Source organism: Alnus glutinosa, chromosome 3 (assembly GCF_958979055.1).
Source record: "Alnus glutinosa chromosome 3, dhAlnGlut1.1, whole genome shotgun sequence".
Classification (NCBI taxonomy): domain Eukaryota; kingdom Viridiplantae; phylum Streptophyta; class Magnoliopsida; order Fagales; family Betulaceae; genus Alnus; species Alnus glutinosa.
In genome coordinates, this window is record NC_084888.1 from 2,508,987 (window position 1) to 2,531,602 (window position 22,616).

Below are 22,616 nucleotides of genomic sequence, written 5' to 3' on the forward strand. Positions count from 1 at the left end.
CAACTTGAAAATAAAGGACAAGACCTTCCATTCTCTAAACCAGAAGGATCTGACTTAATAAAACAGTTGCTTAAGCAGAAATACAAATCTTACAAGAATGGCATTTGAGTCTCTCTTACATTAACGCTCACCCTCTAAATAAAATAGACTTGATCTAGCAATTAGCCATAAAATTTGAACCAAACACAAATATTCCCATAAAATTTGAACCAAACACAAGCAGACTGTGACTGGAGAAATACGAGAAAAAACACAAGAACACTTAAGCAAAAACCACCCAAAACAATCTGCCGGCAGTGGAGGAAAGGGGCCAAAATGCCGGACGGCGGCACGTGAAGGACACGCGCCGACACCGATGCCACCCAGACGAAGGTTCGACACTGTATAACTGGTTGCCACCGAGCACGGCCTGAAAAAGGCGAAGCGTGGCCCACACGCGCACAAACAACAGAGAGCTCCCAGGCACGTGGGCACCACGCGCTGATCTCTGGCGACCGACACGACCGGATCTTGCGGCGACAGGGGCGGAAGACGACAGAAAACGCGGCTGGAGAGCGAGTGTCAGTTAGAAGTCGGTGAGGAAGTCAGCAATCCTTAGGGCTTTAATCTATGAACATAAGTCATGAACTAAATCATATAAATTTTCTTGTATCTATTTTCTCTGTTATGCTTTTAATTTCTTTTACTTTTATTAATTTTTATTTTTTTCAAGAAGTAGTCCATTTAGAATTAGATCTACCGTGGAAATAAATAAAAAAAATGGGAATTTCTCAATAAAAGAGACCCTAAGTACGAGGTTGTACGACAAGGTTTCCACCAATAGGGAAAATCAATTACCAAATAAGAGATATGAATTTACTTATTTAAAAGAAATGTCTGCAATAGAACAAGAAATTATTTATGTGGAGGAAAAAACGTTAGAAAAGTATAATCACCATTTCTTTTTTCCTTTGACGAATCATATTCTTTCAATCTTTCAACTTATTATTTGAAATAATTCTAGAAGTTTATTTTGTGTCACTTAAAAAATAATAAGACTTTTAAAATTAGACTATAATCCTCTCAAATTATTTGTCCGAATTATTTGAGAGAATTTAAACAAATAATTATAAAAAATTAATTATAAAATTCACTGATTTACCATTTAATCAAAATCTAATAATAATAAATCATAAATCTAACAATTTTTAAAAATCACATAATTTTGTAAGGAACACAAACAGCCTCAGTGCAAAGGCCACTTGCCCGAGTACGACACCTCAAAACTTGAGATGATATCTTCATCTCCCATTTCCTATCCAAGTTCTCTAGAAGTGGAGGAGAGAATTCCAAGGTATCCTAATCCTATTATTTGTTTCTTGTTCTATTCGTTACAAATTTCGAATTTTAAAAAATAAAAGTAAAAAAGAATAATTTTTAAATATCAGTCAAAAGAATGATTTATTTTCCTCATCTGGTCTTTCTCATATTCTTTTATTTTTCAAAATTATTATTAAACCAGTTGTGCTCATGTTGATTCCACACATAGACCATACAGATTCAATGATAATTTTAAATCGAGAATAATAAGAAAAGGATTAGAAGATGATGTATAACATATCTCTTTATTAAAATCAGGAAAAGCTTCACTTACTCTTAAATTGTCACTCTTTTTGTAATGTTTTTCTTAAAGTTCAAAATCTTTTTTAATTTAGTGTATCAAATTTTTAATTTTTTGCAATATTACACCTCTATTAGGGTTTGAGGTTAAATCAGATAGTAAAATGAATAAAATATCTTTTATCTTCTTAAAAATTTTAAATTTATCCGTACTTAAATATATATTCATTTTTTATTTTTTTTTTTAAAAAAAGACAGAAAAAACTTGACCCAACGGTGAGACTCATGAGTCACACCCATATCATATATTATTATCTATTTTTTAAAGAAAAAAATTTGGGCATTTTAAAATTTTCAATACACTAACTCATATCAAACTTCTATTAGGTTTGAGACATGATATATTTATAACTTTTATATAATTTTTGTACAACTCTAATAATTTTTTTTTAAAAATAAATCAACCATTAAATATATAACATTGATCATATAAGAAAATAGATTGAATAATTAATTTTAAAAAGACATAATTCTTACAATTATATAAGAGTTATATATAGAAATTCTAAACGTACGTATCTCAATAGGTCCCGTTGTCCAGATAAACTCTTTAAAGCTGGTCAATTTGGGATCATTGGCTTTATTTTGTTGTATCTCGTAAACCCTAAGTATAGAAAAATAATTAAACATCTTGTAAAAATATTTTCTCGGAAGTTTCTGTGCTTGAATTTTCTACAAACTGCAGGAAAACAAAGTACATCTCTTTCCCTTTATTCGTGCAATCATTTTCTTTTCCAATATATTGTGAAAAATTGAAGTAATTATATATTATTTTACAGTATTACACAGATAAGGTTTGTGACGAGTTTGAGTGATTCTATTAGGGAACTGAATTCTGTTGAAGTTTGATGGGCATTTTAATGAGGGGATTCTTTGCTAGGGCTTCTGTGTGATCGTGAAAGTTATCACTGTAAGCTTTAACAGATTGTGTTTTACAATACCAATTCAGGTTTTGAAGGCTGAACAGACAACTAGGTTTGGCTTACAATTTGGAGTGGTTGCTTGATATGGAAGCTTGTATGGATTTCTTGGATCGGCTCGGCCTCGACCTGTCGTTGAAGATTCTAATGTATTTGGAGGATCCATCTGATCTTGTCCGTGTTAGTTCTGTCTCACGGTCTTGGCGACATTTTGGTGAGATCAAACAGTTAAATGTCTAAGTTCTGCTTTTATGATTGCCATGGACTCAGTTTTCTAAAGCACGTAACCCCAATTCATTTTGACCGAAGTAATTTATATAGGTTTTTGTTGAGTTGTTAGTAGTTTTGGTAGCAACTTTACCAAATGCAACTATATGAAGCAAATAAAGTTTTTACTAATTGTAGTAACTTCTAGTTGAATGTTTTTGCTGTTAGTGATTATTATTTATGATAAAGATGTGCGCAGAAAATTTGATCATATGGGTAGTCTTTGCAACATGTAGAAACAATTAGAAAGAGGCCTTGTTTGGTAGGTAACCTACTAGATTAGGGAATAGACGATTTAAGTTAAGGTGTAAGAATGGGTTGAGAGCAGATGGATAACAGGTGGTAGAATTTTGATTAGGAGCGCGCGTCATGATGTCGTGTTAGTATACATAATCTTTGTAATAGGAAAGAGAAAGAAAAGGTGTTGAAATTGCAGTTTTTTTACCTCTGCTCTTAGAGTTGTAGTCTGATAACAGCTTTGAAATAGTAGGTGGCGTGTTACAGGATACTATGCCTATGGTGTGATCATTTGGTTGATATAGACTCTGAAAGTTAAGTGTTAATCACTGCATCATTCCCAATGTGATTGAACTTTTTTAAGTAATGATAATAATTGAAAGCCCTTCTTCAAAGGGTTTCAGTTGCTGCAGGATCTAAAGATACTGACTGACTGGTTTGAACTTCTAACGTTCTGCAGTAATTGCAAATGGTCTTTGTCAGCAGTTGTGCTTGAGAATGTTTCCACAGTTATCTAGAGTTGTTGGTGTTATTGAATTGAAAAAATGCGCAGTAATAGAGCCTACAGTTGGATCTAGCTATTCAGTGGAATTGAAAGATTTGGAAAAGGATCATAGGGTGTATGCTTTTTTAGCTCAAGTCTGTACATCATTTCACGTCCAGGAATGCATTTCAAGAGCAATTTGTGCCTCTAGCACTGATAGTTATCCGGGGAAAAGAATTGAGAATACTCTGTCACCATGTAGAGCTTTCTACTGGTCAAGTAAAGGACAAAGCAATCCTGCGGTGCCTGAGGCACTAATATACGAGTTGGTCAGCGAGTTTTGTATTATTACTGAAATCAATATTTGCCCTTTCCAAGGTATTGTGTCAAAATTTCTGCAAAATATGTGCTTTTCCAGTTTAAAAGTTTTCCGATGATGATGTGATATTTTATTTTTTCAGCTTACTTTCAATATGGTTCACCTATATATTCAGCCAAATCTGTGCGATTTCGGATGGGTTATCCCAGAATCCGTACTGGTATAAGGAAAGCTCTTCTAGATTACTCATACCCTTCTGCTGATGACAAGTTCATATGGACCTACACTTCACAAGAATTTCCAATGGCTCAGGTGTGTTGTAGTACTAACTTCTGTATTATATTACTTTTCTTTTACAATTGTTTTTTTTTTTTTTTTTTCGGTTTCTGGGCTGAGGGGATTATTAGGGATCAGGGGTATCTATTTCATTACAACAGTAAGAAGCTGAAGTGCAATGCAGTCGTTGCTCTATCAACACTGAGCTAAAAATGCAATGTGCTTTGCCAACAAAACATGCTTTTCCTTTGATTTTAGCTGCCCAATGTGAAACACTGTTCATGCTTATATATGATTGCAACTAAATTGAAAAGGTGAAAGTGGGTATGACTTTCCAATTACGAGTGAAACTATAAATATAGGCCACTTGTCCGCAACCTCCTTTGTTGCATGAAGAACCTGAAGCAAACTAGAAGAAGCTGGATTTGACAGCAGTCATCAAATGAATTCCCAGCAAAAGCTTCAGCAACGAAAGGATTTACAGTCAACCTGATTTTTGCACATATGTGACATATTCCACTCTGCAAAAGCTTCAACAGTGAAGGAGTTTAGAGCCACCCTGATTTCTGCGCATATGTGACATATTCTCTTCAGTCAATAGCAGTAATACCAAAGCTACTAGGAGATTCCATGCAATTTAATGATTACTTCAGTATTCCTGCTCTGTGAAACCTGATCCGGGCTTCTCTCAATCAATCAAAAGCTATGAAACAGACATTAATATCAGCATCTCATTCAGAAATGGAGTTGGAGACAGCAATTCCCTTAAGGCACAGTGACACAGAAATATATGTTTCTGTGAATCTTCTACATCGAATACAATTTTTGTTTGCGTTTCAGTTTGTGTGCCTGGAAGACCCCCAGTTAGCAGTTAGTAAACTAACATATTGATTAACTGATATATACCACAAAAATAACATAATGGATTTTACGTACACCCGTTTGTGGGAAAGAACAATGGATTTCTTCACATTATGGGTCCTTCTGTCATAACTGCCTCCTTTTGTGAGAAGTGTCCTTATCCAGAAATTAAGAACCAATTTTCTGTTTTAGGAAAGTGGACTAGTCTAAGATGACATAGAAGCATACTAATGAGGATTTGTGAGACTACACTCTGTAGACACATTCTTAAATTTTTTGTGGTTTTGATGATAAGTTAGGATGATAAGATAATTCTTTAGTCACTTGCTCTTTCTTGCTATTTATATCCCGTCTTCTATAGTTTTTAGCTGAGCGCTATCTAAATGATACTCTCTCTTGAACTTACACTTGTTTGGAAATAGCTGACTTTGTTAATGACTTCTTCGTGAACAGAAAAGTGACATGCAGAAGTTCAAGCTTCCAGAACCTGTTCTTTGTGTTGGTGGAATTTTGCAGATTGAGCTGCTGGGTAGGGCTCAGAGAAACCAAGTGGATGACTTATCTTATATATGGTTTGTTCGATTAACTCTTTTTCTTTAGTCTTGTTTGATATTCATTTGTGGTTATTCTGTGGAGGACTTATTAAGCCTATGAAATGCTAATTTTCCTGATCAATAAGATCAGAATTATAAAGCCAAACACCACCCCCCCCCCCAAAAAAAAAGCATTTATTTTTTCCTGCACTGCTGTTCTATAAATTATAATATTGTATATTCCATTTATAGGCTTAAATAATTTTCAAAAAGTGTTGTATTTGTCTTGCTGCTTTTGGTTTATATACATGCCGTTTTTGTGAATTGGTCAACAAGGGTTTAACAATGCATAAAAAAAAATGGGTCAAAAAGTAGCCACATCCAGCTAGCCATTTTAGCTAGAAAAAGAAAAAAGGCTAGCTGCAAGAGTTTAACAATGCATAAAAAAAAAATGGTTAAAAAAGGAGCCCCATCCAGGTAGCCATTTAGCCATATATTAAAAAAAAGAAGAAAAAAGAAAAGAAAAAAGAGGCTAGCTGCTATAGTAATCAGCAAATTTGCTGAGCACTGTAGCTTAACAATGCTTAAATTAAACTAACAAAAAAAATCAATCTGATTCTCTCTCCTCTTTGGGAATAGTGAAAGTGGATAAAGAAAGAATATTTTAAATGGAATAGTGAAATTGGATAGATAAACTAGAGAGTGAGATGCAAGTGCTTTGAAAAAGTTAATAGCTAAAATAGAAACAATGTGATTTTTTATGGATGTTAATGCTTTAAAGTTACCCCTAGACGGAGAACGATAAGACAATATACAAAAGCGGAAGGGGGAAAAGGATGGACAAGAAGATTCGTATCTTTTCTGTCACCAGTTTGCTCTTGGTTCACCTCTGCCGCTTTAACATATATTAGGAAATTTTGGAAATTTATTTCCTTCCATATGTGGAGATTTTTATAGTAACAGCTCATGCTCTTGGAGATCTGATTTTGTTTTACTTTCATTTTAATACTTCTATCATATTGTTAGCCCAAGCTTCTGTCAGAATGACTAGGGACTGGATTAGCTGGCTCATATGTAAAAACTAGGTTCTGTTAGTTTCTTAAGAATATGAAATCGTGGAAAGTGTATGAATGAATTTTGATTTAAAGTTATTGGTGAAGTAATGTTACTCTTCACAATTATTTCACACCAACTAATGTGGTGTGTTTTAAGTGGTTTTCTTTTTCTTTTTGTTTTATTTTGTTTTTTTTTAAATGGTTGACATGAAAAGCCACTTAAAACATGCAATGTCAATCGGTGTGAAATATGCTATTATATACCGGCTATTTTTTTCTTTCCTTATTTATATTGTACCTCAGTCTTCTTGTGCTGTAAGTAACTTTAAAACATGTCACATTAACCAATTTGAATTAGGTATGAAGAGTAGCATTAATCAAATCAGAAATTGGTATTTCTAATTCACTTTATCTCAAATTGCAGCATGACTTTTATTCAAGTTGTGGGGCGGTCCTTATCTCCAGCATTTGGTGTGGAAATTCTTGGACCATCTGGGAAGTTTGTCTTGCTACAGAACAAGCTGGTGAATTTTCACGACCAACCGAACGAGCCCGTTGAAAACGCCGCTCTTCTTGTACGGAGTAGTGCCAGAGATTTGCGGCATATTGTGAAAATGTTGCATGGAAATGTACTAGAGCCAATTGATGGATTTGAGTAGGGTGAGGAAGAACATATTTTCTCTGAATTTGTTATTTGTTTCGTCTACTTGATGAGCAGCCACCCCGCCAAACCGGGGAACAGCAAAAGAGATGTTCTTGAACTGAATTTGCTGCCAGAGCTGGACCAGTTTCCTCATCTCTTAAGACCTTTTTATATAAAGGATTGTGTAGTGGTATTACGCTACTCTAAGTTTATAATTTCCTGTTTGATTCAAGTGTCTATTTTCCTCCTAGAAGGTGATGAACATGCTGTGACGAAACGGTTATTAACTGTTCATCCCTACTCACGTAAGTATTTATATATGCTCCATTAATAAGATGAGGACGTCAATTTTGGGCAGCCATTAGTCACCGTGTTGAAATGTAGGCTAACAATTTTTTACATGACCTGCAAACTTGACATAAACCCAATATAAAATTGGTAGATTAGGGTCGAGAGGTTTGACTTTGTGAATTAAATGTGTCGGGTTATGGTTGATTTATATAGTTTTATATTTCTACCATGACACGACTTATACTCGATACGCAACATTTAGAGCTAACAATTTTGGACACGCCCAACAAACCCGACACAAACTCAACAAAAAAATTGGTTAGTTAAGATTGAAGAATCTGTTCCATTTTAAATCGGTCTCAATATTTCAACATGATCTACACTCAATACGGGAGTACAAACTACTACTACTGAAATGATAGAAGTTTTTTTTTTCCCAAAGAACTGAAATGATAGAAGTTGAGGCAACTTAGACTTCCCGTTATATATTAATAGCCTGATGGCCAAATGATATCCGGCCTAAAGAATGTTTTTCACGGAGAGGCTTTTTTTATTTGTTTATGAAACTTTTCATTTGTCCGACTAACTCAAAACGTTTTTTCAGCGTTTCTGAAATAAAGAACAGTTTTACATTGGTCACATTTACATATTTTAATATTAAAGTCTTTTTTCTTCGATTAATAATCTCAAAAGTGTACATTGGAAGTCCTGGAAAAATAATATTTCAAATACAGTATGTGATCCTATCTTCCTATACTACACTTCGTTTCTCAAGGTGTTCAGGAATCAGGATTTTTCAATTATATAGAGAAACAGAGGAAAAAAAAATAAAAAAAATCCAAGAGGCCTATTTATAATTTGAAGAATTTTAGCTTAATAAAACCAAAGAGAATGACCTATATAGCAATCCTGCAGCATCCTATGATTTAAAAGTTTCACTCATAAAGGTTTATTCTTGTTTATGAAAAAAATTTCAGGTTCTCTTTTTTGATGAAGCAGAACCTTACCGAGGGCGGAAGGCCCCTTCAGACCCACCCCTACGAGTAAAGCCCGGATTCACAATTCTGCCCGCCAAAACCGGGGTATCAGGTAATCTAGCAAAAATCCTAGTGCAGAATCGAATCCAAAATGTCCGAGTCTACAGCTCATCTCAAGTCCGCCCTTTAACCACTAGGCCGCACCCTTGATGGGTTAGGATCCTTCTATACGATATATAAATAGGATCAAGCATTACGGTTTGTATGACCACTAGTAAAACCACCATACAATAAGCTGATATAATCATATGCAATCACCAGCAGCTAATTATTAGACAAACTATGAAACAAGATATAACCACGTGATATTTCAATTGTGAAAGAACACATTGAACTGTGACAGCAGAGGCAAGTTGCTTAGAGCTCACACCAAGTTTATCTCATAGGTCTAAATAATTATTTGAATGACATTGAAGCAATTGAGGAAAACATGATTCTCTTTTCAGGATGCCTTGGACTTTGCTGGCGATGGAAGCAACTGCATAGCAGAAACCAGAAATCTACATCAGCAAAATATGGAAGATTTGCGAGCACTAGTTGCGAGAGAAGCTTACTTTCTGTTAATGTCATCAATATCATACCTTGCTCCTCCCCTTTCAGAAGACAATGTCAAAGCTAACTTTTTCATCATAATGGGTTTTCTTTTTCCCTTTTTTTTTTTTTTTTTTTTTTTTTTTTTTAATTTTTTTTTTAATTTTTTTTAATAATGTACATATCTTCTTTTATTATGTATTTTACAGTTGAGTTCCAGATGCCAGAGCTAAACAGGAGAACATGGGATCAAGATTGGTGGCAAGGAATTGATAAGCACCTGATAACAAGAGATTAGCGAGGAAGCAAATCCAAAGGCTCCAGTTACACGGGGATTGATTTTCTTGGGTGCCAATTGAAGCAGCCCAACAGCTACCACTATATCCATGCCAGCTTTAATTAGGGCCAAAGACCTGTCATTTGATTTTTTAAGCTTGGCACGATATTCCTCATTCTGCATCCATGGAGAACAAAGCATACAAGGGGGAAGGGTTCGTTGGAACAGAAATCAGAATGGCGATTAAAAAACAAAATCTGATGGGCAATCCATTGTAAAAAAGAACGGTAAACGTACTTGATATTTATCATCATTCTTAAGATGCTTTTCTAACTTCTTCAGCGATGCAGAAAGTCTTCCGAGCTCCCCAATCTGATATAAGATGGGGGGTCAAAAACACATAATACCAATATTTCCATTTCTTTTGGTGGGGGGGATACAAACCAATTGTGAAGAAAGAAAAAAAAGTCAGCAACAAACCTCAACCAAAGTGGTGCAAATCGAGGAACCCATCCAACAGAAAAGAGAGATGCGGCCAATCACGTCAGCCTGTTCCTTGTTCTACAACAAACCAAATATCTTTATTTCTTCTAAGAAAAATAATTCAGAAACCAATATAGAACACCTGGAAATAGAAAAGAAAGAAACTTGCACTCCATACCTTATAAATGCCTGTCCTACCAAGCCACACAATTTGATCAAGAAACAAGAACGTGGACAGTAACGCATTTTTGGACTGTAGCAAGCATAAAACAGGGTCACCAAGAAGAAGAGTAAGAACAAGATCTTAGAGGTGAAAAACCATCCATACCTTTCCCAGCAAAACAAGGGGAAGGGGAGTTCCAGCCGGAGTTGGACTGATAAGAGCATGCAAGTCATTGACAAACTGCAAATCGACAGAGAGAACCATAAGATGTTCCATAATAAAAACTACTAGAAAGAAAAATCAGTCTCAGATTTCTTTTGCAACACTAAGAGCCTGTTTGGCCAGGCGATTTCGCAGATCAAAAATACGATTTTAAACAAAATCGCAAAAAAGTGTATCGTTCAGAGTGCTTTGTTAAAAAATTGTAGTTCAAAAAAAAAAAAAATCTTTGTTTTCAAATCACAGGCAAAGGAGAGCGTTTAAAGGCTAAATTGCAATTTACAAGACCAAATCATGATCATACTGAATGTTTAATTGCGTTTTTAAAAATCGCTATTTTCTAAATCTCATATTTTGAAATCGCAAATCCAAACAGCCCTAGTATCTCTTTATTTCCATTCCAGTACTTGAGGAGGTGAAAAATTACAACACGAAAGCTTCCATATTATGAATTATATATTCTCTCTTTTCTTTTCTTTTCATAAGTAATTACTGTAATTGTCCCCCAAATGGGAGGGGGAAGGGGAGATTCTCTCATCTATTTAATTCTAGGAAGCAAACAAAGCATCGATAATTAAACAGAGCTTACATTTATCTATAAAATGAACAAAAAGGAAGTTGACAGAACACTAGAAATTTCTTGGGGTTAAAAGTAAGAAGTATCAAATTATGCAACAATTCCAAATGAAATAAATAGAAGGAGTTGGTTCACATGGCAAAACCAAACCTTGAAAAGACGGAAGACCTTCCGTGCCAAGCTGGTGGATTTGTCAACATTTTGGGCTGTACCAGGCTCTCCATTACTCAAGTATTTGGAACCATATTGTATTGCCCTGCATATCTTGTCCCTGGCTTCTGCCTTGTTCAAATACAAAACAACAAGACCAAGTTCTGCCCTAGCTACATCCAGCGTACTCATCTTTCAGCCTACTAGCAGCCACTAAAAAATGCAGAAAGGTAAGTCCAAACATCGTCTTCCCACAAAAGAATCATCACAACACCCACTACAGGAACAGGAACATTTATACACTTATCCAAGCTCAGAAATCAATGCAACGTATCTAAGTCTTGTTCAACAACTGAAGTCAGAAAATCAATTCCGTTTATGCAAAGACAGTAATATGAAAAACATTATCCAAGACCAACCAAACTGTTGTGTATTTTGGAATATTCATTAAACTCTGTTTGGCTGCTTAAAAGAGGTAGGAAAAGGAAAAGGAAGGAATCAAATCAAATACTCGAATTTAAAATTTTTTCTTCATTGGGTTTAACCAAAAAAAGGGAAATTCCTTCCTTTTGACGGATAAAACAAAACCCTTTGCTCAACTTTGCCTACTACGAGGCTATGGCTTTCCCAGTTAACTTCTACTTTGAAACAATACTCGTACACTCAGATTCTCAGTTTTGTTTCCTTTTCTTTACCCCCCTCCCCCAAAAAAAAAAGGGAAAAGAAAGCGAAACAGCAAACAAATCATAATATACAGACGATTTTGAATTCACCGAATCAACCAAATTAAAATATCTCAATCCACAGTAAAACAAAAGTACCGATATGAAACCAAATAGCAAGCAATACCCAGCTGAAAAACTCAATCTTTCATGCGAAAAAACTCAATACCAAGCTGGGAAAAAAAAAAAAAAAAAAAAGAATCATTTCCGCAGAAAAATAATACCCAGCTGAAAAATCAAATATTTTCCAATAAAAACAAAATACTCAAATACATAAAAAAAAAAAAAAAAAAATGATATTTTCCATTACCGGTGTACCTGAAGTGCAAATCGGACCTGGGGTTTGTGAATTCTATATTCTATATATGCACAGAGAGAGTGAGAGAGATAGAGAGAGTGGTACCGAAGCAAGTGACCGATGAATTGGCCTCGAAAAGCGCAAAACCGCTGTCTCTATGAACCTCAAAAGCTTTCTCTGGCGTCACCTCTCCCTCTCTCTCTCTCTGTGAATCGTTAGCTTTCCTCGTTGATAGGCTCTGATAAGGGCTTCTTTGGTCCTTCTTTCCTATAACAAACCAACAAAATAAATACTTCCTTATACATAAGCTTTTCCAATGTACATTGAAGATATATAATCTAAGTCTATTCTTAACCGTGGATATAAGCATCAAATGAATGTAGTGGAACATCACCAGGGCCCGCTTCTGCAAATTATGATCTGCACCGTTCAGATGAGATCACTAGTACCTGAATGTTTCAATTTTGGGTGCCATACGATTTTGGTCAACCACGTATCTCAAGGAAGATATGGATGGACGGTTCATGATTTGTCATCTGTCATCCTTATCTGGATTGTTGACACTCCACTACTTCGGACAAGTTTCCCAGACAAGCATTACGGACGCAAGAGGTGCTTCGACACAAGCACCATTGGCACCGTTTGACCTTTTACTTATGTTTGAGGTGAATTTATATATATATATATATATAAAGCAAAAAGAATTTGTTTAAAAAAGTTAAAAAAAAAAAAAAAAAATTGTATTGTAGTAAGTTTTTTTATTTGAATATCAATAAAAAGTTGTTGATTTTTTTAAAAAAATGAAAATAAAAGGAGATGAGTTGTCAAACATCTAAAGGAAAAAATTCGAAGAGTAATGTTTCTTGCACAATTTCTGTACAATTCTAACAACTTTTTTTTATGATCAACTATTAAATTTATTTTTCCTCATGTGTGCCATAAATACTCAATTATTAATCTTAAAAAAAAAATATTAAAATTATGTAAAAATTGTATAACAAACATTATCCTCTCGCAAATCTTGACTGCCAAAACCGCACAAACAATCAAGAGAAGAATTTGACCTTGGGAGTGGAGGCCTGATAGACAGAAGACGGTTTACTGTCTTCTGTAATCCTCTTTTCTTTAAAAAAATTGTTTTTTATTAAAAAAGTAGTCTATGATATGACATAAGAGACAATTTTTTAATAAAAAATAATTTTTTTAATATCAATAGGGTGCTTAGGGATTGTAAGTAATTATTTCCCTTGGGAGTGTTGGTATTAAAGGGCTGGAGGTTGGAGAAAGAGAGGCGCCCCTCTGAGGGGCGATTTCATTTGATGGGTATCGATTTTGGGGGGTTAAAGAGAGGGGAAAAAAGGTGGGGATGAGGAATTGTTTTGGTGAAGATGAGAAGAAGAGAAGGGCTGACGTAGAAATCAACAAAAATATTAAAACTGACGGTTGGAAAATTCTTATTATATTAGCAGAAGGGCGCCTATGCTCTCTGACTGCGCGTAGAGGCCACGCACCGCATTTTCAGGCCGAGCTTGGCGGTGCATGGGGTCCACGGCGACGGATCTACTGCTGCGTGCGTCCAGATGAGGCGCGTGTCCTACACGCCCAGTCACTCCGGTGAAGCTGCTTCCCTACTCCATTGCCGGCGACTTTTTTAAGGTTTTCTGCCTTTGTGTTGTGTATTCTCATGTTTCTATGTACAGTTTGCCTTCGTGTGGCTCAAATTTTATTGGAATTTTATTGTAAGGGAGCTTATTTGTAATTTTAGTAAGATTTGAGATTCTGCTTAGGCAGCTATTTTTAAGCCAGATCCTTCTGGCTTAGATTATGAGAAGTTTGTCTCTCATTTCTCATCTTGTATGCCTTCGGACTTTTTAGTATTAATGTTTAGCACATGCTAAGCCGTTCAAAAAAAATAAATAAAAATACACTTACGGTAAATTGATGGGGAGCTTTTATTTTAAAAGGTTTATTGGAGTGGTAAATTAGATAATAATAACTAAATATAGTTATTATAACCAATATAAAAGTTATATTAGAAATGCTCTAAAAGTAATAGCGAACTTATTATTTAATTTAAAAAAAAAAAAAAAAAAAAAAAGTAAAGAAAAGAAAGAGGAGAGGGATTAGGGTGGCTGTGTGGCCACCTTAAGTGAAGAGGGGTAGTCAAACCCAACCTAACTGACCTTTTTTTTCTTAATTTTTTCTTTTTTATTTTTATTGTAAAAAAATTGTCTAAATATTGTTTCAAATCAATGTTAAGGACTCATAGAGAAAAGATTTTTTTTTTTTTTTTAATTTTAAAATAATGTTAAGAGAATTACTTTTACTTTCATAAATTTAAGGTACAACTTTTAATTTTCTTTGTGTTTCATTACTTTAGGAAACTACAAAAGTAATCCGATTTAGTTTTTTTTTTTTTTTTTTTTTTTTTTTTTTTTTTTTTTATGAGTTCTTTCAATATTTAAGGAAGTAAATGAAATTTAAGGAAGTTATTCTTAATGCACTTTATACGAGCGTTTTGTCAGCATCTTGTGCCTTAGTAATTAGGAAAATGTTAGATTTACAACACCAACACAATAAGTGCACAACAACCATTCACATGAGGGTGAGCCTAGATTTACAACATCAACACAACAAGTGCATAACAACCCATCACATGAGGGTGGGCCCCACACACTGAGGCTCCCCCTCATGTGAATGGTTGTTGTGCACTTGTTGTAATAGTGTAGTGCAGGAATCAAATCTCTAGTAATTAATACTTCTCCTTTAAAAAAGTGGTGTTGTACTTTATGAATAGATTGATTATTCCAAATACTTAAATATATATATATATATATATATATATATATATATATATATATATCCTATGTACTTGAGTTTATTTTTCCATATACGCATTTTGGATTAAAAGAAAAGGAAAGGAAAAAAAAAAAAAAAAAGATGAAAAACCATAGTCACCAAATTGTGAGTCTATTAATATCTTATGATGCCGTTTTTAAATCTCTATGGTTTGTTCATTTATTTTTTTAATAGTCTAAACATTTGTATAACTTAATATGAAATTAAGTATACTTTTATTTTATATATACGCGCGCACATACATAAAATTGACTATATATATTTATTTATTTACGTAGGTTCAGACTCCCCACACATAAATTTCTGATTCCGCTCTTGCCTGTAATAGAATGATTATTCTTATAGAATAGCCATTTTTTTGGTTTGGGTAAGTATTTTACACACCGAAAATGGTGACAATCAAGAATAAAGATTTGGAGGAAACTCTGCTTTTTTTATTTTTATTTTTAAATTAGGATCGTATATAATTATTTACCTAAATTTGAGAGAATTCGAGTAGGTGATTTTAAGAGGTTACTTATAAGACTCATTTTAACCAAACAAAAGTTGGACTGCATAACCACTTATCCGGTCAGTGGATCCTATAAATGATATCTCATAATTATTTGTCCGAATAATCTCAAATTCGGACAAATAATTATAGATGATCCTGATTTATTTTTTTGCAATATAATTCAACTTATTCAATTTAATTAATGTGTCCCACTACTTTATCATTGGGGTTTTAATGTCCCCCTTTACCTCTCAAAAAGACAAAAATGCCATAAAAATTGAAGGGAAAAAAAAAAAATTAAAATTTTTTAGAAGTATTTTTATATTTGTTGAGATATTTAAAGAGTATTATTATTGTCTTGGAGTAGAAAAGATACCAAAGTGATGAGATTGGAGACCTAAAAAAGTGCTGCATCTGCTGTATAACAAACTAAATCTGGCATGGTGTCATGTTGCAGGCGCAGCAAGGAAGATACAAATATTTACAACGTCATATCCAGAGCTTAACAAATTGGATTTTGGCACCATTCCCTGTCACTACTTTTAGGCTGTGTTCGGTGTTCCAGAGAAGAGAAGATAAGGGAAAACAGGGGAGATCTTTCTTCAATTTTCATTTCATTTCCATCCCTATCCTCTCATGCTGATTAAAGGGGTTAGAGCCTGACAGGGAAAGAGCTTATAGGACTTGAATATTGTACTTTTTCAGGAAGCATTGCCTAATGGAGTTAACCCATTAAACTTTATTAGGTCATTAATAAAATTTTAGGGTTGAGATACTAATCTCCTCCGTATACAAACAAGGAAGCAACTATCCGGCAGCGATGAAAAACTCGTCCTCTAACAATGGAGGTACCTTTATGTTTTCCACCTACTCTTCACATGCTATGGAGATTGGAGAACCAAAAGATTATAGTTTAGAACAAGAGGTGAGCCCCATGCAATGAATAGCTCTCACTCCACCCTATTAGAATCCCGAGTTAAATGCACTGCCAGCCTTTAATTTAAGGTTCAAATCCCGGCTGTCGTGCTCAAGTGTTTAAATCCTTAAATCCTCTATTCCTACCTCAATTCCTACCAACAAAGAGGGGAATGAGAGGAGTGATATCCTACCAACAAAGAGGGGAATGAGAGGAGCGATATCCGCTCATGTTGTCTACAGACTACAACTATTGTGCAGAGGACATTTCTCGGCGAGTAATCAAAGTTTTTTATAATTATTTGTTCGAAGCGTAAAGAATTCGTACATGTAATTGTGAAAGATTATTTAGACAAATAATTGTAGACAATTCTAATCCGAATAATATACCACAAATACAAAAATACTTTATGAAGCACATGAATAATCTGCTATAAATTGTAAAATCTCTCTTCGACAAAAGAGAAATGCTACACAAATTTCTGTTCATTTCTTTTCTAAAATAGCTTTTAAAATTATATTTAAATCAAACTAAGTAGTAACTTTAAAAACCATGTTGGAAAACGTGATTAGTGAAACTGTGTGAAGCAGTTTTATCCGCGAGGACAAGAGCCTACCCTGATTCAGACGCTTAACAGCTTTGATGTGGAAAGCCATTATGGCTTCTCAGACACTGGCAGAATGGATATATCACTTATTAAGGCTGATAATATGAACAATATTAAATTCGAAATTCCATTTAAATTTGATCATAGAACTCCACGAAACAAGAAATTTGATTGCAGGAGGATTGTATAAAAGGAACTGCATAGATCAATAAGCTTGCGCATTCCAGTTCATATCACGAACTACTTTGTTTCATATAGACAATGAAACAACGATCATACGAAACATAAAAGAAAAAATAAGGGAAAAAAAACAACATTATACAAAATACACTGGAAAGTTTCCTCTATTTCCTCCTGAACAAACTTCTTAGTTTTCCTCTTTCCAACCGCTCCAGTAGCTTCTTGGCACCCGGGATGTCCATTTCTGTAAGCTTTTTAAGATACCCAATTGCTCCATATGAGATCATCAGCTTCTTACATTTCTTACTTGAGGATAGAGATGCAAGGCAGGAAACAGCATACTTTTTGGAAGTGTTTTGTGGACTTGGGTCGAGCAATTGGACCAGATTTGGCACACTTTTATCATCCTTCTTAACTTCTCTGCAGTTTTGTGACAGCATCATCAAGCTTGAAATTGCCTGGGCAGCAACCTCTCTAACACTGTTTGATTTAGCCTCAAGCATCTTGACAAGCAAAGGAATGCACCCGGCTTCACCTACCAATTTCTTCACCTCTGTCAAGCTACAAACCCGACAAATTGCAGATGCAGCGGCTTGTTGTGCGCCCAATGATCCAGATTTAAGCACATGAACTAACCGGGGCAGGAAACCAAGAGAAAGCAAAACTTCTATTGAAACCGACCCAACCAAGTTTCTTAATGCACCAACTGCAGATTCTTGCGGCAGTGGACCATCAAGATAAGCCAAAAGGCTCCGAACACCGCCTTCTGAAATAACAGACCTTCTTAGATTGTCATTGCTGGCAGTGAGATTCTGCAAGCACTCTGCTGCGTATTCTTTGGAACCCAACAAAATTCCACAATCAAGAAGATTGATCATAACCCTTACAATCCCTTCCTCGGCTAGGGTTTGTCTCACCTCCGGGACAGCTGATATATTCTTCAAAGTACAAGCACCTGCAGCCTGTGAGACAGAATCACCAGTCCAACAAACCTCAATCAGCGGGCGAACCCCGCCATGCCCAACAATGGATCGAGCTGTGTCTGGTGACATAGACAGTCTCTGAAGAGAGATTGTAGCCTTCTCTTTGCCCACTGAACTACCTGACTCAACAAGCCTAATCAGAGGCGGCAAGACTCCTTCTGAAACAAGCCAATTCTCACAACTCCCTGATTCTGCTAGCAAGCAAATTACAGTGACCGTCTTCTCCCGGATACGAGGAGATGTTGCCGTGAGTAATTGAATTAAAGCAGCAATATTGCTCCGGCCCAAAACAGCCAAAACGTTCTTTTCATCCTCTTTCATTACTTCGACAAGGCTGTCAAGAGCTCTGTGCTTTGCTTCTAAGTGCCCGATTTGAAGCCGGGCAAGTAATTCCTTTAGATTACTATGAGTTGCAGCCTCTGGTTCAGCTGAAGAACCAGCCACAGATAACGGCAAAGTAGCCTCACCAAGCACCCCGGTCTTGATCAAAAGACCACAATCCCTCAAATTCAAGTCCAGCTTCCCTGACAAAGCATCCAAGTCACTCTGCATCCTAAGCTTCCCTTCATGCTTCTCCCCCACGCACAACTCAGCTAACTCAATCGCTTCCTTCAACGTCTTCGACATGGCCTGCAATTGCTCCTTACAAAGAGCATTCTTTGAGAAGCAAGGGTGGCTCGACAAGTCTGATAAACGCAATGGGATCTGCTCCAATTTTGATATTATCATCTTCCACCTACCAGGGAACCCCTTCACCTCCCTAGCCTTGATAAGTGCCCCCGGAATGAGCTCTTGGGCATGAGATAACCACTCTTCAGCAGACTGGGTGTCGGCCAAAACCTCAGCTCCACTCTCTTCCACCATGATTTCAATATCAGTATCGATCAAATTTGAGAATTCCAGAGAAAAACCGAGGCCTGTAAGCTAACAACCCCAGATGAGAAAACTAGGAAAGGAGATGATATTTGCATAGAAAATTAGATGGCAGTGGAGCAGTTGCAATCATAAACACATGAATTATAAATTAAGTCTGTAATAAAAAAAGAAATCAGGGATTAAAAAAAAAAAAAACTAAAAAACAAATGGGACACATCAAGAGCTTCGAGAATCTTGTATGATCACACAGAGCTTTTTTGCTGAAAACAAGACCCGACCAACCAAATCGAAGTACCTAAAGATGCCCCACGAGTCCTTTCCACTGCTCTGCAAGTGCTCATTTAATGCCAATACAACTGGATTTGATTATACAAAAGTATTGTGGATGAAAATGAAAGAATTACTTTTAACGGCTAAGCAGTGCCGTCCAATTAAGATTTAAGCAGACGTCGGCACGATATTTTTTTTCTCTCCAATCACCAAAATAGCCCTTTAGAATTAAGCAATGTACTAACTTATGGGGGTACTTTGGTAAGTATGAACTAAAGCTACAACTTTACTTTCCAACCAGAAGGTGGTGAATACAGAACACCATATCAGATTAATCTACTGATCCGGATCTGTATTCAAAAGGTCAAGATTTTTCTTCGAGAGGTAGGGATAAGTTGGAAAACCTTAGCTGTATTTCCATGTTTCTCACATAAATGGAGCGTCCTGGTTAGAGAGAGAGAGAGAAAGAGACTTTGCTTTGAATAGAAGGTAGAAGTCTCTATCTACAGGTGTATTTTCTTGAGTGTATTTAAATTTATTCAAAATGGACAATCCCCACTGGAAAAGAAAATGTCACGAAAATTCAAAGCAATATATACGAAATATAAAATTTTACCTCGAATTGACTTGACTTTCCTTAACTTTCACAGGATTCTTCGACCACTAACAGCCACCAAACAGTGGCTCTCTCTCTCTCTCTCTCTCTCTCTCTCTCTCTCTCTCTGTGAACTGTTCTGTAGGAGCAAGGAAAAAGAAAAATGATAAATAACGAGCAATAAATCTATGGTAGCTGAAAGCAAACAAAATTCCAAAATATAAAACAAAAGAGTAAAAAGAATAAAATAAAATCGCCTTTTCTGAATTAGGCATCAAAGAAAGGAAGCTGAATCAGCTTCAAGAACAAACCTTTAAGACTCAGTAACTCAGAAGGTTTCCCTTTTTCACGCAGAAAGCAAGCCAATATAGCTTCATCTTCAAACCTTCGTCTCTCTCTCTTTCAAAGCAGTAACTCAGAAATGCTTCAAAGAATCAGCAACCCACCATAGCTTGACCTTCAAATGTCTCCTCTATCTCTCTGTCTCACTAAAAAGAAAATCCAGAAATGCTTCTAAAATCAGCAATCAAAAAAACAGCTGGATCTTCAATAACCCTTTTCTAACTCTCACTTTCAGAAGACACTGACCCAGAAAACAGTTTTCCAGAATCAGATATGGCCAGAGCTCATTTTCGTTCCCTAACGAAGAAACTGACATCAAACGGTCGAAATCATTTAAAAGGGGACAAAAAAAAACCCAAGAAAAAAAATACAGAAGAATCTTCAACCTGGAAGAAGAGGAAGAGATCCAAGTTTGAAAAACGCACCTAAAGAATTTCAGCTTTTACCTATAAGACACACAGAAATAGTGCATAACAATCGCAACTAAATTCAAAAATCAAACTTCTTCGATCTCTCTCTCTCTCTCTCTCTCTCTGTAATGGTCCTAAATGGAAGGAAATGTCACTCTCTGTCCCTCAGATTCTCTGTTAAAAAAACGCATTATTTTACTACTCTGCATGTTTTAAAGGTAAATGTCGAGCACGATGACAGATCTGACGGCTGTGGTTGAGGTTGTGGACAGAGGATCCGACCGTTGGGATTGGGTAAATTTTTGAATATGCTTTTCGAAAGTTTACGTTACCGATGTGATGAGATGGCCGTGGATGCCACGTGTGCGGTGGGACGGTTTATGACTTTTCAAAATGGTGCTTATACCACGTGCGTGGGAGACAGATCATGGGAAACTGTGTCCCACACGGTTGGATTTACCTATTTGACCTTGTAATGTTTTTTTGAATTGGTCCATAGGGCCTATGAATGGTTCATATCAATGTCAGCCATTGTTTTTGTTGTAAATTGTGTTTGTGTCCCTTCATGGCTCATGCAATCGTTAAAAAAATTAATAATAAAAAAATAATCGAAATAGGGAATAATTATTTCATGGTTCATAATATATATTATCACACGGTAAATACGTTGTTATGTCATTTAAAATTTAAATAAAATAATACCATGTATATCGTTTAATGCTACAAAACAAAAATACATAAACCGTAAAATAATTCATTTTTATTTTCAAAGTAAAATAAAGAGGATCTTTATCATATAAAAAGGGTTTTAATATGCTAATGTGGACCAACCATGATGCAGGCCATGCGGTCCTCACTAAAAAATATAAATATAATTCTTTCTCTCTTAGGATTAGGTTTATTATTGTTACTAGGAATATGTTTACTTTCTCTATAAGTATTTATCTTATATAAATAAGCTTTTGAATTACTATCAAATCAGAGAATTCTCTCTCAAATATTCTGTGAAATTTTTTTTTTTTTTAGCCTGCGAGCTTATTTTTATCTTTTGGATAGAAGACGAATATGTTTTTCCTTGCAGAATCAAAGATACTGATCTTTGATTAGTTACCTGAATCTTCTGCTACAGCAAACTATAATTCATTGCATTTACAATAGAACAAAAAATGGGACAAAAAAAAGAGAGTCTATCTTCAAACCATTTTTCATTTTTCATTTGTATATTTTGATTTGTACTAATTTGGGGACATGCATAACATGCATTCATCTTACAACCCTAAGAAAACACCCATTAAATTAAGTGAAGAACGGGTTCAAGTTTTAAACTAAAGAATGCAATCATGAGCTTCAGAAGAGTCAAACAATGGGATGCTGTTATAATATTCATCTCATAATTAATGGAAAGAGAAAGGATGTGGACACCGAATGATTAAGCTAATAATTTATACAAATTTATTTTAGTAATGCATTTTGAATGTTTATAAATTACCTAGAAAAATAATGATTAAATGGCTCATTATAGATGATGTCATCAGGCTGCAGGGTGTATCCCCTCTCTGCCCCATGTTTTTCTCCTCGCTAGTCCAACTAATTTGGCCATGGCCCATCCATGCCACTTGTACTTTGACTCGAAGTGAAAAAATTAAAGAAAAGAAATGGAAAAATACATTTTGGCTATCACTATTTTTGCATTTATATTACCAAATTTTAAAGAGTAATGTTAAAAATTATATTTTATTTTATAATTATTTATAGAATATGATAACCCCAACTAACTATTGAATTGGTCATTAAAAAAAAAAATTATATATTACACTTTAATTTCACTGGATTGATAAGATAGTATTCATAAACCCTTAGTTTTTTATTTTTATTTTTAACAAGAACTAATTTCACGTCGGCCTAGTAGGATTAAGGTGTAGTATATAACATTATTAAAAAAAAAAATTAAAAATCAAGAGTTGGTGGGAACATTTAAGTCAATATTGTGGAATAAAAATATGGTTTATAGTATTTCTCAACTTTAAAAAGTGACATTTAGGCCCCTCAAACTACCACTCTATATCAAATAAGGCACGCTATT

At 35.1% G+C, this 22,616-nt stretch overlaps 3 protein-coding genes across 8 annotated transcripts; 1 reads left to right on the forward strand and 2 right to left on the reverse strand.

Moving 5' to 3' along the window:
- Positions 1 to 2,196: 2,196 nt before the first annotated feature.
- Positions 2,197 to 7,486, forward strand: LOC133862682 (F-box protein At4g00755-like). 2 transcript variants are annotated; one of them, XM_062298527.1, is made up of 6 exons: positions 2,197 to 2,353; positions 2,609 to 2,793; positions 3,544 to 3,945; positions 4,029 to 4,198; positions 5,477 to 5,595; positions 7,036 to 7,486. In XM_062298527.1, the coding sequence occupies exons 2-6, from the start codon at positions 2,667 to 2,669 to the stop codon at positions 7,268 to 7,270; spliced, it is 1,053 nt and encodes a 350-aa protein (XP_062154511.1). In that variant the 5' UTR covers positions 2,197 to 2,353; positions 2,609 to 2,666; the 3' UTR covers positions 7,271 to 7,486. The 2 variants fall into 2 exon arrangements, with proteins under 2 accessions (XP_062154511.1, XP_062154512.1); XM_062298528.1 differs by having other exon boundaries at positions 2,208 to 2,353; positions 2,484 to 2,793.
- A 1,379-nt stretch (positions 7,487 to 8,865) lies between these two features.
- LOC133862683 (peroxisomal membrane protein 11C) lies at positions 8,866 to 12,470 on the reverse strand. 3 transcript variants are annotated; one of them, XM_062298530.1, is made up of 9 exons: positions 12,397 to 12,470; positions 12,108 to 12,269; positions 10,983 to 11,195; positions 10,202 to 10,276; positions 10,052 to 10,126; positions 9,871 to 9,951; positions 9,688 to 9,762; positions 9,394 to 9,567; positions 8,866 to 9,060 (listed from the first exon to the last, which is right to left on the reverse strand). In XM_062298530.1, exons 3-9 carry the CDS (start codon positions 11,172 to 11,174, stop codon positions 9,025 to 9,027), a joined length of 708 nt encoding a protein of 235 aa, XP_062154514.1. In that variant the 5' UTR covers positions 11,175 to 11,195; positions 12,108 to 12,269; positions 12,397 to 12,470; the 3' UTR covers positions 8,866 to 9,024. The 3 variants fall into 3 exon arrangements, with proteins under 3 accessions (XP_062154514.1, XP_062154513.1, XP_062154516.1); XM_062298529.1 differs by lacking the exon at positions 12,397 to 12,470 and having other exon boundaries at positions 12,023 to 12,269; XM_062298532.1 differs by lacking the exon at positions 12,397 to 12,470 and having other exon boundaries at positions 12,015 to 12,269.
- A 4,543-nt stretch (positions 12,471 to 17,013) lies between these two features.
- LOC133863721 (vacuolar protein 8) lies at positions 17,014 to 20,707 on the reverse strand. 3 transcript variants are annotated; one of them, XM_062299783.1, is made up of 4 exons: positions 20,549 to 20,697; positions 20,093 to 20,269; positions 19,803 to 19,920; positions 17,014 to 18,957 (listed from the first exon to the last, which is right to left on the reverse strand). In XM_062299783.1, exon 4 carries the CDS (start codon positions 18,902 to 18,904, stop codon positions 17,222 to 17,224), a length of 1,683 nt encoding a protein of 560 aa, XP_062155767.1. In that variant the 5' UTR covers positions 18,905 to 18,957; positions 19,803 to 19,920; positions 20,093 to 20,269; positions 20,549 to 20,697; the 3' UTR covers positions 17,014 to 17,221. The 3 variants fall into 3 exon arrangements, with proteins under 3 accessions (XP_062155767.1, XP_062155766.1, XP_062155765.1); XM_062299782.1 differs by having other exon boundaries at positions 20,093 to 20,707; XM_062299781.1 differs by lacking the exons at positions 19,803 to 19,920; positions 20,093 to 20,269; positions 20,549 to 20,697 and adding an exon at positions 19,212 to 19,690.
- Positions 20,708 to 22,616: the final 1,909 nt, after the last annotated feature.

What these genes read in the sequence shown, in the direction of transcription:
- LOC133862683 (XM_062298530.1), bottom strand. Translation starts at nt 11,174, where the DNA reads ATGAGTACGCTGGATGTAGCTAGGGCAGAACTTGGTCTTGTTGTTTTG. An exon ending in AGGTCTTCCGTCTTTTCAAG is followed by an intron (nt 10,277 to 10,982) that starts GTTTGGTTTTGC and finishes GTCGATTTGCAG; the next exon opens with TTTGTCAATGACTTGCATGC. An exon ending in CCCTTGTTTTGCTGGGAAAG is followed by an intron (nt 10,127 to 10,201) that starts GTATGGATGGTT and finishes TGCTTGCTACAG; the next exon opens with TCCAAAAATGCGTTACTGTC.
- LOC133863721 (XM_062299781.1), bottom strand. Translation starts at nt 19,257, where the DNA reads ATGAGCACTTGCAGAGCAGTGGAAAGGACTCGTGGGGCATCTTTAG. An exon ending in GACTCGTGGGGCATCTTTAG is followed by an intron (nt 18,958 to 19,211) that starts GTACTTCGATTT and finishes GTTAGCTTACAG; the next exon opens with GCCTCGGTTTTTCTCTGGAA.
- LOC133862682 (XM_062298527.1), top strand. Translation starts at nt 2,667, where the DNA reads ATGGAAGCTTGTATGGATTTCTTGGATCGGCTCGGCCTCGACCTGTCG. An exon ending in CAATATTTGCCCTTTCCAAG is followed by an intron (nt 3,946 to 4,028) that starts GTATTGTGTCAA and finishes TTATTTTTTCAG; the next exon opens with CTTACTTTCAATATGGTTCA. An exon ending in GATGACTTATCTTATATATG is followed by an intron (nt 5,596 to 7,035) that starts GTTTGTTCGATT and finishes CTCAAATTGCAG; the next exon opens with CATGACTTTTATTCAAGTTG.